We start from the raw sequence: 17,528 nt of genomic DNA, 5'->3' as shown, positions 1-17,528 counted from the left end.
GCTATTGCAAGGCCATCTCTCTCTCTCTCTCTCTCTCTCTCTCTCTCTCTCACCTCCTCTCCTGCCCTGCACATATATACACATACAAGCATGAATGCACCCACTATGGAATCTGTCTCTGAGAATTTTCTAGAAAGGTAGCTCTCATACACTAAGGAGGAGCTGGAAGCCCTTCCCACCATGGAAGAAAGAGGGTGGTGGTGTCCATGATTTTCTGCAGAGCTATGGGCAGGGTGACCGGATAGAATAGTTCAAAGTCCCCCTTGCTGTGGTGAGGGTTGAAGGAGGCATCGAGCTCATTCTCTGAAAACCCTGGGTCCCATTTTCAGGTGTTTTTCAGGTGTTTTTCAGGGGGGAAGTGCTATAGTCTGAATGTTGGTGTCTCCCCAAAATTCATGTAATGAAATCGAACCCTCAAAGGTGATGGAATTAGGAGGTGGGGCCTTTGGCAAGTGATTTGGTCATGAGGGTGGAGCACTCATGAATGGGATTAGCACCCTTATAGAAGAGGCTCCAAACAGCTCCCTCGCCCCTTCCACCATGTGAGGACACAGTGAGGAGTCAGCCACCTGCAACCTAGAAGAGGGCCTTCACCAGAACCCAACAGGGCTGACACCCTGATCTTGGATCTCCAACCCCCATAAATCTCTGTTGTCCGCCAGCCACCAGTGTGTGGTATTTTGTAATAGCAGCCCAAATGGACTAAGCCAGGGAGACATTGATTTACGATGACAAACATGCCACACTCTCAGCCTACATCTCTCCAGCCAAATCTAACTCTGCCGTCCACTTCTGCCTCTTAGGTTCCAACAGTCTGAAAAGGTACTCCTCTCTTCCCCAGTGGATTTCAACCTTCTACTCTTCCTTCCCCAGACACCTGAGAACTATGTGCCATCACAGCCATCTCATCAGTACTCAATCAGTATGGCAGAGGTATTCAGTAGGTGAACAGAATGGGCAGAGAAGAGGAGAATGCTTGCTAGGAAAAACAACACAGTAATTATGAGATACCATCACCACCACCGCCATCACCATGCCAGAAACCCTAATAAAGAGAAGCACCAAAGATTTGAAGTTTTCCTTCGGTATTTCCTGGGTTACAAGATGCAAGATGGTGATTTTTTAACCCATTCTCAATTTTTTTTGATCTAAAAAGAAATCATAGAATCCAAGAATTTGGAGCTAGGTTGTCATTGTAAAGTATATATCCCTCAATTTTTAGATGAGGAAACTTCTGCAAATTAAGAGGTGTTGTGTGATTTATCCACGATTATTAGGATTCAGAGAAAAGTCCTATGATTAGAAGCAAGGCCCCCCACTTTGCTGTTCTTAATATCATTGTGCCAAATGGCCTCACCAGCCAGTCATCCAGTGTCCCCTTTCTAATTTAACTGGCACCAAACACACACACACACACGAATCATTCTTGCAGTACAATTATTTCATGTCACCACTGTTCATTCACAGGTGCATTTACAAATCATTTTGAGACAATTCAAGTCTTAGCACTACTCATGACAAGCTTTTGATTGTAGGTAAATGATTCTCAGCTCCGGGACTGTGATCTGACTGTGACACATGTCAAACTGTTGAGAACATGCTAATCCTGCAGGTCCCGCTGATTACATAGTGCCTCCTTCTCCCTCTTTATTTCACATGAATTCTCCCTGAAACTGCCTACCCATACTTACCATAAGAGTGCCCAAGTTTCTTGCTTTATAAAATGAGAGAGCTAAACTATACAATCTGTCAGTATGTTTAATGCAAACTCCTAAAAAACTGTGACCTGTTTTAGAGGTATGAAATGAGTAATAGGGTTGGACAAGTATATGGCCATCTAATGAAATAACTGTTATTATAACATATTTCAATAAATTCCTGACATACTTTTCAAGTGTTTTTTTTTTATTTTTTGTAACCAGGTACCATACCTCAATAATCTTAAATGAAATCTCAGCACATAAAAGAAGTAAGAAAATGTATTCAATAATTTACTTACATATAACTGTTAATCATAAAGTCAATTGATTAAGCTGATTTGAGCATTTTGAATTTGGCATTATGGAACTATCTATAATCTCATATAACCTCAACATCCATTTAAGGCCTATTTTTGTGTTCGTTGGTTGCTTACATTTTTGTTGCTGTTTTCTTATTTTTCTTTTTATTTTGGAAACAAAGAGTTGGCAGATGCTTTCAAATATTTAACACACGAACTGTGTCTGCACAAACCCATAAGCAATTTAATGCCTTGCTGGACCTTTTCATATTAGAAATATGTAATAGTACACATTTCAGTATTCACTTTATCTATCACGCTTTTCAACAATTTTTTTTAATTGTAAAAGAAGAAATATATATGAAAAATCTGTGGAATTCCCTAATCACCTCCCTGGAACCTAAGAATCTGACAAAATATAGTGTGGATTCCTATTTTCAAAACCCTTGCCTCAAACTATTTGGTTCCAAATACAATGCCAAGTATTTTTGCTTGGAAAAATTCCAACCCAGCCAGCAACAGGAGGAACCAGAAATCTCCCAAGACAGCTTGATCCATCACAGCTTAGGTCAATGACCTATGAAGTTAAAGGTTACAAAAAGAAAGAAAATCTTCTAAAAGGAAAAAAAAAAATGATTTTCCCAGACGTTGGGGCATCTAAAGTAAGATCTACGGTCCCCTGCAAGTGGCTGCTCTCCAGGGCACTGTAGAAGAGGCAACCACTTTATCTTGCAATTGTGAGCACACAGAGGAAGAAAAACATTATATGTCAGGTTCACGAGAAAGGCTACCAACCTTTCCAACAAGAAGGAGCAATGCTCTGGCTCCCAGCCAGAGGGAATGCTAACCAAATGTTTCACATAAGGTCAGCTTCTCTAGTGGGGCAATGTTTTGAGCATCCCAAAGCATTTAAGTGGTCCCATGAATCTTCCTAACACCCCTATATGTAAATAGGTAGTAATGAGGAATATTGCCATCCTTCAGGGAGAAAGGCAGGAGGTTAAGAGATTAGATTCTAAGAGTGCATTAGTTGTGTAGCGCAGGGGGAGCCAGTCTCTGTTAACATGTCCCTCCCCTTGTTACAGAAGTGCAAAGCAAGAGTTTCACCAGGCTGCAAAGGTTCAATTTTATGGCCATAGTAAATGAAAGTATGGGATTTTCTTCCCTTGGTATGAACTTACTCTTTGTCAGATACCTTGGAATAAAATTTGACATTGCACATGTAGTAACCGTATTACTTTGAGGAGTGATATATGAGGAATACAGATATCCAATCAACTGAATAATTCAAATCACAAAACCATTCAGTTCGGCAGACACAAACTGACAATTGTGAAGCCCATTCATCCTTCCCTCCCACTAGACACCTGAGTGCGTGGTCTCCCTCTTCACCAGGGAGTGTATTTCTTTTTGACTATAGGACTGAATAACTCACTCCTGCCTCCCACCGCATCCCCCAGTGGCCTATCAGCAACAAATCACTAAGCACAACAATATATTCTCTGAGGGAGCAGTGACGGCCTTAATAGACGAAGTTCATTTGTGTCTTCATGTAAAGTAATAAAATTCAGCCAGCATTAAAGAAAAGGTTGAGCCATCACGAGCATATTAACTAAATGACTCATGTTATCTAGAGACACTATAAAACTTAACTCTGACCTCCATGCCTTATGAAAGACAGAGGTGTTTTAAAATGACAGTCTCTTAGAATAACTCAATTGGTCTCCGATGAATATAGCTATAAAGTCAAAGGAAAAAATTCCAAGTTCTTATGGAACATGTAGGTTACAGGCTTGCTTATAACTGAGGCACAGAAGTCTGAATAATTAAGAAAGAAGAACTTGCACTTGGCACTAAGAAAATCAAGAAAATTGAAGAGAGACAGAAAAGCAGGTAAATCTATAGAACATGTCTTAAACAACAGTGACAGAAACGTATGTTTGATGTTTAATAAAAGTTTAGACCATTGTTGATGATGAAAGAATCTGAGAACAAAATACCCACTGCACACAAACTGTGACCATTTGGGTAAAGCTGACAGTGAAGCTAGTCTCACCTGTACCGGCGCCAGGTTCATCTGCTCCTGTGGTTTCCCTTCCCTGCAGGACTCTCTCCTCACTTTGTCAACATCCCACTGGCACAGAGCATGATGTTGTGACTTCCTACGTGACACCCGAATTTTCAACTGCATTGATAGACTTAAAGACTAAAATAGAAATGTGTAACTTTGAAGCTAAGGAAAAGTAGTAACTATACCCTTTAAAGCACAAAATGTTTTCATAAAAATATTTTAATTCTCTACATGTAAATACTTAATATCTCAATCACATCAAAATTTTTAGAATGTGAAGATTTAATATCAGCATGTAACCAACTCATGTAGTTCACCAATCGATCTATGCTTGCTATTCCTAAGGCTTTCATTATGCTAATTGATTCTAAACAAATTCTAGGAGCCTTTATTTTTTTATGTTATTATAATCATTCTAAAAATATCTCTTTGATATACTTTTTCCATAAGATTTTGGGAGTTTAATTCAGTTTTAATATTACCAAGTTATTTTAAAGATATAGCACTATATTTAAATAGTGGGATCACATTTAGATCACAGTTTTTGAATGCTGAATTTTTTAACTTTGCTACATATTTTGAAATATAGTGACAAATGTAAAATATGATCATATTATGAGCTACCTCCTAAGTCAAATTTTTTTCAACCCTCTTCAAAAATAATAAATCTGTGTACTTTGGGCTATAAAACATTTTAAATAATTCTGATTTTATGGTTATTGTCGTTACCATAGATGTCTAGTACTCACTCTCCCCAAATTGTATTGGTTTATTTCATTACCTAGCCCCAAAAGTCTATTTCAAACCTCTGAAAAGTCTTGGTTATTATAAATAGGTTTCAAAGAATACAACAAAACCAAACTTAAACCATTTTAATAGTACTTTGTATGTTTAAATACCAAGATTAAAAGGCAAAGAAGTAGATGGATAACCTCTTACTATTTTGCAAGTAGAATCAAATAACAAAGATGGGTTTTTAGTGGTATGCAACAATTAAGACCAAAGTTGTTAGCAAATTTCAGAGATATGAAACCAGAAAAACCTTTTCCCATAAGCATATTTAGGGACAAAATTATTAATCAATACTGTCAATAATCACACTGATAATTTAAATTTTATTATGTTCTAAAGATTATGTGCAAATCTCTAAGTGCTTGGAGGATTACAGGTGATGACTTATCGCTCTAAATTTAACTCACAGCTTCTGCTTTGGCTGGCCAATGGGTTTTTGATTTGTTCCTTTCCATTCTTCAGTTACTAGAGATCATTTTTCATTTGAAAAAATACCAACAGTATTATTCTCTGATTCCTTTAACCTATGCTTTCCTAGGAATATTCACTCTTCAAATTATCTCCATATACAGTATTTTTCTGGGTTATCTTCAGAGTTAGTAAAATCTGAGATTTTTCTCATGGTCTTCCAAAAATTGAAGAATTACAGCTCATTTCTCAAATGTTAATCCCAGCTGATATCATTACACATACTTTCAAATCTCGCTCCCAAATCTCATCTTTGATCCTTGCCCTAGGTCACCAATTGCAATTGGCGATCAATCACTGTCAAACCCAGCTCTGACATAGTCTCAAATCTGACCCACCTCCATTCGCACTATCACTGCCGAAGGTTAAGTCCTTACCACTGTCTTCCTAATGCAAATCTGAGCATGTAAATGTGTAGCCTTAGAAATCTCCTGGGCTCCTACTGTCTTTAGCAGAGGTTCTCAAATTCACTGGGCCAGAGGATTACCGGAGGCTTGATAACACCAAAGATTCCAACATTACTTCTAGAAAGTCTAATTCAACTGTTCTAAGGAGAAGCCTGGCCATCAGCATTCTTAAAAGATTTCTCAGGTCACTCTCCTGACTGCCCGAACTGGAAACACTGGTCTAGGGGATGAAATCCCAGCTCCTCCACAATCTAAAGCTCCAGCCTCACCAGCAATCACCCCTCCTCTCAGACTCTAACAGGTCTAGTCAAGGTGGACTCTTTTCAGTCTCATCAAGATCTCTGACTTCCCCTTTCTATGGTCCTTCTGGCAGAAAGACTCTCTCCCACCTGCCAGACCCCTAATCCCTCTCCAAGGCCCACCTGAGAAAGCACCTTCTCAGTGCACCCTTTTCATCCCCAAAGACCATCACCTTTCTTTCCTCTTGGTGTTTCCAGGGCCCTTTATTCAGACCTCCCTGGAGAACTTAATTGCCTTGTCCCCCATACCCACCAGGCCAGGAGTCGGGAAACCTTTCCATGGGCTTAATACTGCACCTTTGCGGTCCCGTTGGAACTACTCATCTCTGCGTTGAAAGCAGGAAAGCAGCCACAGGCAGTATGCAAATGAACAGGTGTGGCTGTGTGCCAATAAAACTTTATTTACAAGCCAACCTAGGGGCCTTAGCCTGCCAACCCTTGCACTAGGCTCTAGAGCCTTTATCAGATAGAGACTCTGCTGCATCTTCATTTCCTCAATATCTAAGATACTTCCCAGCACACAGTAGGTTCAATAAATATTTGGTGAATGAAGAGTAACTGTGTCAACCAATAAATTCTGATAGACCCCATGTGGAACTGGCGAGGAAAAAAGCTCTCAACACTTAAAACTAGTAGCACACACATGCACTCAAAGCGAAGAAGTTGGTTAATTTTTATCACACTCCTTTGTTGACTCATTCAGGGAATATGGGAAAAGGGAAGATTATACGTATGTTTATAACTTAACAAGTAACTATTCTGCTAGGTCTATCTCCCCCCCCCCCCACTTCCAACAGAGAAGAAAATGCAGAGAAAATTTTGTTTTTTAAAACAGCAAAAGGAACACAATAGTTGGACATCTGTCCCACAGGAGTGTCTGCAGACCACGTGTTGGTCAAAAGCTCACACTCTGGGACCACCTTCCAGCCGCCTGGATCAGCAGAGCTGGGAGGACAGGCAGAGGAAGCTTCATTTGGCATGAATGCCCTGGTGACACTTAGGTACACGGCTGTTTGGTAAATACTGGGCAAAATGTTTTTTTTAAACACAGACTAGGTTAATTAATCAAACAGGCCTATTGAAAGACAGGAGAGAAGGAAGAAGATAAGCAAAGAGAATTTTAAGCAGAAAACACACCTATGAATCAAGATCCAACAGGAAGAAGGAAACATTTAAACCTTAAAGTACAGTTTTAAAAAAATTCCCGTTGGGGTGGGGTCAAAGTGAAGAACAGAAATGAAAGCACCATTCTTCCTTTCATCACCAGCTGTTTTCCTAAGTCATAATTAATGTAAATACAATGTCAACATCATCATTCCCTCGGATTTCTTTGCACAATGGGGGTTTACTAGTTTTTTGGATTCACTCCTAATTGCTGATTTCACTCAACTCAGCACAAGTTACCTTTAATTGTATAAACTTGACTGAAAGTGTCCTTTGGAAAATGGAAAGAAGTAATGGCTACTGGAAGCAGGCTTGCTGATATCGTAAAAATTTCCAGTTTTTCTTTTAATTATAGACTGCTTCCAACAGATTAATGCCAAGGTAAAACTTTAGAAGAAAAATAGGGATTAAAACCACCAGAAAAAGAGTGAATTCTATCGGTCAGTTTTCAAAGATGATACGTGACTCTAAAATTTAGCTTCACTTGTTTAGAACCAATGGCAAAATCATTTTCAAAGGAGGAATTTATACTAATTATATAGAAGCCTGCCCATTCATTTGATGTGATGTTATGAGAATATATGCTTGGAATACATAAAGCAAATTCAGTCTCAGCATAGCAAAAAGCAAGGTAATCTTTCTTTTTTATCTTATGTCTATAGATTCAAGCCATGAGCAAAACAATGGTTTAAAAGAATACAATGGGGACTTCCCTGGTGGTCCAGGGCTAAGATTCCATGCTCCCAATGCAGGGGGCCCGGGTTCAATCCCTGGTCGGGGAACTAGATCCTGCATGCATGCTGCAACTAAGAAGCCCACATGCTGCAACCAAGATCCAGCATGCTGCAACCAAGACCCAGCGCAGCCAAAATAGATAGATGGATAGATAATAAATAAATAGTAAAATAAATACAAAAGTGTAAAGCAATTATATTCCAATAAAGAGCTTAAAAATAAATAAATAAAGTAAAATAAAATAATACATTGAAAGGTTTCAACACCAGTTTACTGTGACTGTAGGAAACACCACACTCTGCTTTGAAAGCAGTTGGGTTTTAGTTTTCATTTTTAGCAGAAAACATGCTGATTTGAAATCTGTACTATTTGCCACACAGATACATGTACAGAAATATCTTCCAATATATGGAAATAGTCCGTTGACTATAATGGCAAGTCAAAGGGTTCCGTGCAAGGCACACACTCATGGCTCAGGGCTGGTACTCCCATCTGGCCAGATGTTCAAGGAGACCCACACATCCCCACTACCCTTTCAATTGATATCTTTGTCATGTTCCCACTTTGCGATGTAATTTTAATAGAGTTGAAATTAAAAATTTCCCAAGACATACATAAATCTTATATTTATCATCAATTATGATTTTTACCTGACCCTGTATTGGGTCTATGAGCTTCAACCCCTTCCCCTTCGTTATTGGCAGATGGGTGGGCCTCCTGGACTCACAGGTACGTGTGTGAGAACTCACAGGTGAGCATTCTTACTAAAATATCACAGGTCGCAAGGCTGTGTTCTTCAATGATATGTTTCTCTTACACTGAAGCTTGTTAGAGAAGAGTAAGAGAATCAGAAATCAATTGATAGGAAGAAAGTGAAGAAAGACCAAGAAACAAACACAAAAGCTGAAAGAAATTCCCTTTCTCTTTGATGAGAAGCTCTTTTTCTCATTACTATGGTATAGCTTTATACTTTACAAAAATATGGCTAATTTGTAAATGCCCTGATTATGGTCAAACACTGCTTTGTGTATGAATCGAGTTAGCTGTTATTCGGAATAACATTTGAATTCAGCCCAGGATCACGTGTCATCCATACACTGAACCTGAAACACTAACGACAGGTTGATCTGGAGAATAAAGTGTCATCACTCTCTCTTAGATCTGCTGCTACAATCCTATACATAGCAAAATGGAAACTTATATCAACTTTGCGAACTATTACTACCATCGTCACTTTTAAAATTATACAAAGACCTCTAAACATCAGCCGTCTTGCACTCGGAATTTTCATGTATATATAGAGGAGAAACTGCTTTTAGTAGGTTTTTTTTTAACAAAGAAGTATACAAATCACCCATAAAATATTATCCCAATAGTACAAACAAATAGAAATCAAACACTGGGGGGAAATAACTGAAAAGGTTAACCGTGATGATTTCTGAAATTGTGCTTTTTCTTTATGCTTTACAGCATTTTCTATGTTCTCTACAATGGAAGTGCCTGAGTCTCAGCACTGAAAACACAAACATTATTAATTTTTAAAGAGGCATGGGTAAAACAGGATATGAATATCAATGCTTTTGAAATAATGTGAAAGGTAATGTGCACCTTGAAAATGGTACACTTAAGGATCCTCCCAGAAATTGCATGACTTCAGATGCAACTTTCTTCTGGTACTACATAACCACAAATCACCTACAAAGAAGTGGTTTTTCAGGTTGGATTTGTTTGTTCATTTTTGTTATGGTCTTTTTTTTTTTTTTTTTGCAGCAAGAGAACTTCTTTTTGCAAAGAAATTTTAACTGATTTCAATTTAAGGAACATAAAGTATCACTGGTATAAAGTGAAACCACACAATAAATGGCTATGAGGCTTAGTGCTAACTACGGACAAACAAAAATACTATCATTGTATTTTTCCACTGCTCATATATTTAAACCATTACAGATTTCTGAAATATACACCTGCTATCTAAACTTCTTTTGCTAGGTCAAGCCCTCCCAAACAGGAATCTGAGGGCTGGGTTATTTTTAAAGTTTTATAACTGGCTCACACTCCCTCTCAAACTTTCTGAGCCTACTCCCACCAAGTATCTTAGGTAAAACTGCTATTCTCCGTACTCAGTGATATCTGCCCAAAATGCACATGCACACACGTGCTGAAACCCACAGATACCCACACAGCTTCCCCACCGCTGCATGCTAACAGGATGCCTGTTACGGTGACAATCTCTTTTCCTGCATTATTTCATTTAATCCTCACAACAGCTGAAAGGGGTAGAAATAATTATGTCAATTTTAAAGATAAGAAAATTAGATTCTGAAATGGGCTCAAGGTCATGCACTTAAGTAAGTCCATCTACGCGTTTCTTTCATCGCTTTATCAAGTATCACAATGTACCACATCCTGTTCTAGAATAGAAATACAGTCCATGATCCTACGGTTGCTTATATCGAAATTCAAGTTAACTGCACATCCTGGAATTTCATGTGCGAATTCTAGTGATCCTATGGCTCCTGGTCACCATGCCATAGTGCATGCTAGCTTGACCCAGTGGGTAGTCCAATCCCTCCCTTGGTTGGGCTGGGACTGTGGTGAGATGAGATGGATGGAGACTTTGAGAAACTCTGGGATGCAGACCTCCAGGGATACTGGGATGGATACTATCAGGAATAGGTGTCCCCTGGGGACAATTCTCAGGTGCTGTCTGCAGCCAGGACAGGACTATGGAGATGTCTCTTCCAAATCTTAGTTTTCTCAGTGGCGTCTCACATCCCCCATTAGGCGAATTGGTTTCACTGACCAAAAGCCTACCACCTGCAGATGTAGGCATGTATGTGATGCTGCCCTGTTCATGTAGCATCCAGGACCTCCGGAAACAATGGAGAGCCTTTTGAGTCAAGCTTACAGGAAAACTATTTCCAAAGTTGTTTAGAGTGGAATGAGAGATTTCGGACTCAGCTATATCAATTGAGGTAAGAGTTGCTACACCAGCAGGGGTAAGAGCTTGACTAAGGGTAAGAGCTTGTTTTCCCTAAGGATTAGATTTGGGGTTTAGAGACTGCTGTTCCCTGTGTCCTTGCCCAAATGTAAGCATCTGAAATAAATCTGCTACAGCCCCAGCCCCTTCTTCCCTATGTATCCTACCAAATGCAGAGGGTCACATACACAAATCAAATTCTGGAAATAAATATGGTGAATTAACAGATATCTTTGGGCTTCAACCCAGAGGAGAAACTGTGCTAGATTTTACAGAAAAAAATAAATGACAGACACATCCTCTTCCATCTGGTAAATCACTATCTAATAATGGAGAAGGAGTGAATATGACAAGAAATAAGCCAAAATGCACAGTAATGAAGGTAGATGGCAGGTGTGCTAATAGAGCCGTGCAGAGCAGGGAACACAACAGCTGAGGCCCAAAGGAGGACCCTTGAGCCAGATCCTTACAATGAATACGCGTTCACCCAGGGGATAAATTGGGTTGGGAGTGGGTGGGTAGCTAATATTCCAGGAAAGCAAAAGAGTTTACCAAATCGCTGAGGCAAGAAAGAGAACATTCTATAGTTGTGGGCAACATAAATAATTCCACATGCCTGGACTATGTGAGGATGAAAAAGATGTGTGTGTCTCAACGGGATGTAGGATCACAAGCCAGAGGGTCTGATGGGTCACACCAAAGAGCCTAATGAATCCAAATCAATCCAGGTGATCCCTGGAGAAAGTAATATTTCTGTCACAGAATTGAAAGCATACAAGTCATAAAAGCCCCAGTAGGACCTACTGAGGAGGTATTTTTAAAAGATGACTTTGGCCATGGTATGCAGAAGGAGAAAACTGGAGGCCCGGAGACCAGTTAAAAAGCCCTGCAATATATGGCCCAGGGTCCCAATGACAGAATTTGATGGAAGTCAGCATCAGAAATCCCCCAGGTAATCCCAATGGGCTGAAGTAAATAAAAGAATACCACGTAAGCCGTCCAATCTGTGCTCACTGTCCACTCAATAAACACTAAAAGAGAGACACATGACACGTTAAATGCCAAGAACTAAGCCAAATTCTGTCTATTCATTTAAGTTATGACTGTACATCTCGAGCCTTCACGTTTTAGGTGGATGCACAAGGTCTTCTTAAGATCTGAGAGCAAAAGCAGTGATTCTAGAAACTGTTCAGTGTCTGTCCAGAGCTTAAGCCAGATTTAACTTCGCTCAGGTAGAAACTGCACAACCTCTCTTACTATGAAAGATATGTTTCAGAGTCTAGTAAATTTGGCCAAAAAAGATAACGTGCACTCCTCTGCCCAAAGTGCTTTCCTTGAAGGCCAGAAGAGTCCAGGTCCACAAATCACCGCTTCAAGTTATTATACCATTTTCCTAAGAGATGAAATATAAAATGTTTAACCTGTATAATCCTCAAAACACTCTGGCAAGATAGGTGATTTGAAGGCAGGGATTTTGCATGTTTTCTAGGGAAGTCATGTAAATACGAGGAACACAACATAAGATCTGTTCTGATTGGGTTCCAGTGGCCTCATCGTCAAACTGGAAGGTCAGGCATGGACCTGGACACAGGAGCACGTGCTCCTTAAGAGAAATAAATAATAATGACTCAATTGAATTCTCCATTGACTAGTATATGGCATAATGGAGGTGACAAAGAAAGGTAGCGATGGGTGTTGGAAAAGACATCAAGGTCTCCTGGTCTCTAGAACTGTGCTCAACAATGTACTGAGAAGTAAAACCATGGTTTTTGGAGTCAGACTGTCTGGGTCTGAAACCTGGGTCCATCTTTTATTAGACGTAATAAACATGTCCCCAGGGTAACATATTTATCCACGTTCTGCCTCAATTTCTTCATCCGTAAAATAGGGATGGTGACAGTACCTACCTCTCAGGTTTCACAGGAGGGAAAAAATGAATTAATTCATGTTACAACAGCTTCTGGCACAGGGGAAGCGCCCAATAAACGTTTCCTATAAAGAGCAGCGTCATCTTATTAACTGTAGCACACTTCATGACACTCAAACGGAATTTCATTCTTAGACAAAATATTACTTAGCAGTCGTCAACTATGGCAGAAGCGCACGTGTAACTGCAGAGACGTAAAATGAAGTCCGAAAATATCTGCAGGGGCAAAACGTAAGCTCTCTCACCTTGCTCCTACAACAAGTTCTTTCTGTCCTGGGTCAAATGTTAACTGCGAGAAATCCACAGCGTTCTTCGCTCTGAACTCCCGCAACCAGGGGCCAATTTCTAAAGAGGAAAAATAAATAAATAAACAGATAAAAATGAATGATTTTTTATTTTCCCTCTGGGGACCACAGAGAATGAACATCAGGTAGCAAACATTACATTTCAGAGAGGATTTGAAGGTTCCCCCCGACGTGCTCTTTTAGGGGCCACCGGAGGTTTCCGTCAGGATGTCACATAATCCACACTGAGAATGTGTAAAACATAGAGGGCAGCCACCCAATAAAATGGGAGCAAAGCATCAATGCTTGGTTGTGATTTACAAGCCAGATGTGCATTTTCCTTTTGGCTCTGGACTGGGCAGAAAATAACACAGCATTCACATGATTCATCAGAGGAATACTGAATGCAAACAAGACCATTTCCTGTGCAGCTTGATGGGAAGGAGCTCAAGACATGGAAAAATCACAAAAGCCACAGGAGCACCGTTTGCCTTCTTTCAAAGTGGGACATTTCATTTTCCTGTCCTTTGGGTTCTATTTGGGCCCCATGATTAGACTAAACACATTCAGTCCCTTCTAGATGAGAAAGCCACAGTAACTTCTAGGCCTTATTTGCATTTTTTTTTGAAGGGAAATCAGAAAATAGTCACTCTTTAGAGACAGGTTTTTTATAAGCCCTGTTAACTCCTATTAAATGACCTCCAGTCTAGAGTCCGATTATTATAATGTGACAGTATTTGAACAAGGATAGAACTCAGCTTTATGAGGCACTTTTGCAACTTTCATTAGCTCATTTCTGACACTGAAAAAGTCCTGCCAGCTGTACTGAACCTGACCACTGACCCTGACAATTAACCATGTGATCTTTTCTCCTTGGGTTTAATATTTTGAGTGATATCACACTGACCACTGGCAAATCAACACAGTTATCAGTTTGAGGAAAAAGTGTGTAGCACAGAAATAATCTCTTTCCATAAAAACAGATGCTAAAAACAGACCTAACATGCAAATATGCCCATGTCCTAAAACATGTCCTGTAGAAAGGCCTTTGTTGACATGAATGAGGTAGATTATTTTCAAGCAATAGCTGTGTGTGACAAATATGACATTTCTCTACTATCAGTTATTGAGGGGAGAAAATGACATGAACTGAAAGTTCTATTCTGTTTAAAGGAAATCAGGGTTGAATTATATGGAGATCTGCATTTGGTTTCTGAAATTTTAATGTGTATGGTATCTTGATTTGTTTTAGTATTTCATACAAAATTCTTCATTTTATAGGTAAGTCAATCTTAAAAAATATTTGTAGCAAAATAAGTACAAGGCCCTGGAGCTATAAAAAGCTGTTAATAAATGGTCTGTTCCTGGAGTTTATACTTCAGTTAGGGAATGAGCTCTAATATCGTCTTTAAACATGGTATCTATAGGTACAAGATCCTACAGGTATTTGCAGGGTCACGGGAAGTATTCATACATAGAAAGGAGAGATGATTGGGGGCTTAGGGACCAGGAGAGGAGAGATCCGACCAGAGAGTCACAGAACAGTTGTGTCCTAAAGGGAGCGAGTGTGCCATGTGGGAGACCTGGTGCCCCCTGTGGTCCTAATCGGTATTGCTCATCTTCACTTCCAAGGCGTCCCTGAGCGGTTCCTCTGCTCTTGGGAGGCGGAATCCTAAGGGTTTTACGTCTGCATTGCTTACTGTGTTGCCTGCAGGTACAGTACCCTGAATGTGACAGGTGATGCTAAATGTTTGGAATGAAAGAGTAAGAATGAACAAGTGAATTCAAGAGGAGGAGAATTAACAATGAAAGAAAAAGGCACAGGGAACTCTGCTCATTGCTCTATAGTGACCTCAATGGGAAGCAAATCTGAAAGGGAGGGGATATGTGTGTATGTATAACTGATTCACTTTGCTGTACAGCAGAAACTAATGCAACATTGTAAACCAACTATTCTCCAATATTTTTTTTTTTAATGAAAGAAAAGAGGAAAAAAGGAGAAGAGAGAAAAGCAAAGCAATGGCAACTCAAGACACTACTGGGAAAGGTGTATTGAAATATAACTGTAAAGAATCTACTTACAGGTTAAGAAGTCTGCACTTGACCTCATCTGAGACAGCAAGGCTCTGAAAAGTTTGCCAGCAGGCACTGGACACAAAGTAAATATCTTAGGAATATGAATGGGCAGGAAAGAGGAGGGAATGGAGGCAAGAATATTAGCTTTGAAAACTAAAAATGTTACAATTTAGGTAGTGGCTATGAAAATGCAAAGAAGATGTGATGGGAGAGTCTGGTTGGCCTGATAACTAATTGGAGAAGAGGCCAAAGGAAACAAGTTAAAGAAAACAAAACAGTTTTGATATTCAGTGAAGAGGAGAATAAGGATGACTAAGACATAGATATCAGGAGTAAGGCTGGTTTTAGAGAAAGCTAATGGCTTCAGGGGTGACCATGCAGAATGTGATCTATGAAAAATTTCCAGTGACATATTGACTCCAGACTCAGTCATTGCTAAGCATCCCTAAGACCTAGAAGTGTCCATCAAGTTGTTTATTTCAAGAGGATCATCCTAGAGATAGGAAACCCGTGACCAGGGAGCCCTGGCAGGACTACAGTCCTGAGTACACGTCTAGGGTTCCTCCCCCCAAACTCACAGCTGCCAGAGCCAGGCACATGTCATATCCAAGGTGTTGAGGGGGTCTAGGTGGTGTGAGGGAAGAACAGAAAGCCAAGGGCTGACCCTTCTGTTCCAGAGTGGAAATATGAGTCACATAGGGGAGAAAAGACTGAAAAGACAGGGAAAGAAAACCAGCTAACTCATCTCCCATGCATTCATCTTTTTTTTCATTGAGAAGATTTGCAAGAAAGTGACCAAAAGGAACCAGATGAAGAGACATATGGCAGGTTTGGTCACTATACTGAGCAGCAAGAAAGTGGTTACACAACTTCCTAAAATAACCTCAAGTAATAAAAGGAACCATGTAAAGAGCGAAAAATGAGTTCATATCATATAGTTCTATCAATATTGTTCAATTTTCCTTATTTAAATTTCTAATGAGCTCCCCCATTAAAACTGTATTTTTATGGTTAACACTAGATCAAAGTCGGACAGTCTGCATATTCTCTTCTTTTCTGATTTCCCTGTGTGATCCTCCGGAAGGTTGGGGTACCTTGACTTTGCATAACGCGTGGCCTCTTCCTTACTGGATACCATGAGGGCCTTGATGGAAATTTCCGGCACCAACCCGTCACTCTAACTGAAAATATGCCTGCATCAATACCTGTCCTTTCAACTTCCTATATAAGATCAGAATCATGGTGTTCCATCCTCTTTTCAAAGCCAGTCCCTCCAACTTTGCTTCAGTCCCATCTCTTCCTTCCTCTTTAATCCCGTCCCTAAATTACTTTTTTTCCCTATCATCTCCAACGTTACCAAGTCCCTTTCCCTCTGCCTGTAAGAATATGCATACTCCTGCAATTTAAAAAAACCTTTTAAAACACATTTTTATTACACTCTTTTGTTATTACAAATTCAAACACCCAAACAATATACATAATTAACTCCCAAGCGCAGTATGTTAAAAAAAGCTGTAGGCTCAGTTGGTTTCACATGTAAGTGTTGCCAACTCCTTAAGGAACATAAAATCCCAATTTAATACAAATTATTTCAGAGATTAGACAAAGAGGTAAAGCTTCTCTTCTCTCTGAAGTTTTGAAGCTATTGTGATCTTAATAATATTGATACCAAAGCTGGACAGGATACTATGAAAAAAGGAAAATCCTGGGCAAACCTCATTTAAGAACAGGGCTGATATTCATAGTGAGGTGGATGGACCTGGAGTCTGTCATACAGAGTGAAGTAAGCCAGAAAGAGAAAAACAAATACCGCATGCTAACTCATATATACGGACTCTAGAAAAATGGTACTGATGAACCTAGTGGCAGGGGAGGAATAGAGATGCAGACGTAGAGAATGGACTTGAGGAAACTGGGGGGAGGGGAAGCTGGGACGTAGTGAGAGAGGAGCATCGACATGTACACACTACCAAATGTAAAATAGATGGCTAGTGGGAAGCTACTACAGAGCACAGGGATATCAGCTTGATGCCTTGTGAAGACCTAAAGGGGTGGGGTAGGGAGGTTGGGAGGGAGGCTCAAGAGGGAGGGGATGTGGGGATATAGGTATACATGTGGCTCTTCCATTTTGTTACACAGCACAAACTGACACAATACTGTAAAGCAATTATACTGCAATAAGATTAAAAAAAAAAGAACAGGGCTGACTGAACACGTTCCCAAGGAAATGCCTACATTAGCACATGACACACAGAGATATGCACACACATAGGTGTGCACACACACACACTGTTTCATATGGGATAGGATTTATCCCAGAGACACA

The 17,528-nt window shown here is 39.8% G+C and overlaps 1 protein-coding gene across 10 annotated transcripts in view; it reads right to left on the bottom strand.

Moving 5' to 3' along the window:
* SEMA5A (semaphorin 5A) overlaps positions 1 to 17,528 on the bottom strand; it is a 482,622-nt gene that overhangs the window by 252,727 nt on the left and 212,367 nt on the right. For all 10 annotated transcript variants that reach the window (XM_057709296.1, XM_057709288.1, XM_057709292.1 and 7 more), the window contains one exon: positions 13,088 to 13,187. In XM_057709296.1, the coding sequence (XP_057565279.1) occupies positions 13,088 to 13,187 (100 nt within the window). The remainder of the gene's footprint in view (positions 1 to 13,087; positions 13,188 to 17,528) is intronic.

Source organism: Hippopotamus amphibius, chromosome 15 (assembly GCF_030028045.1).
Source record: "Hippopotamus amphibius kiboko isolate mHipAmp2 chromosome 15, mHipAmp2.hap2, whole genome shotgun sequence".
Lineage (NCBI taxonomy): Eukaryota > Metazoa > Chordata > Mammalia > Artiodactyla > Hippopotamidae > Hippopotamus > Hippopotamus amphibius.
This window is presented reverse-complemented; position numbering and strand designations above follow the sequence as displayed.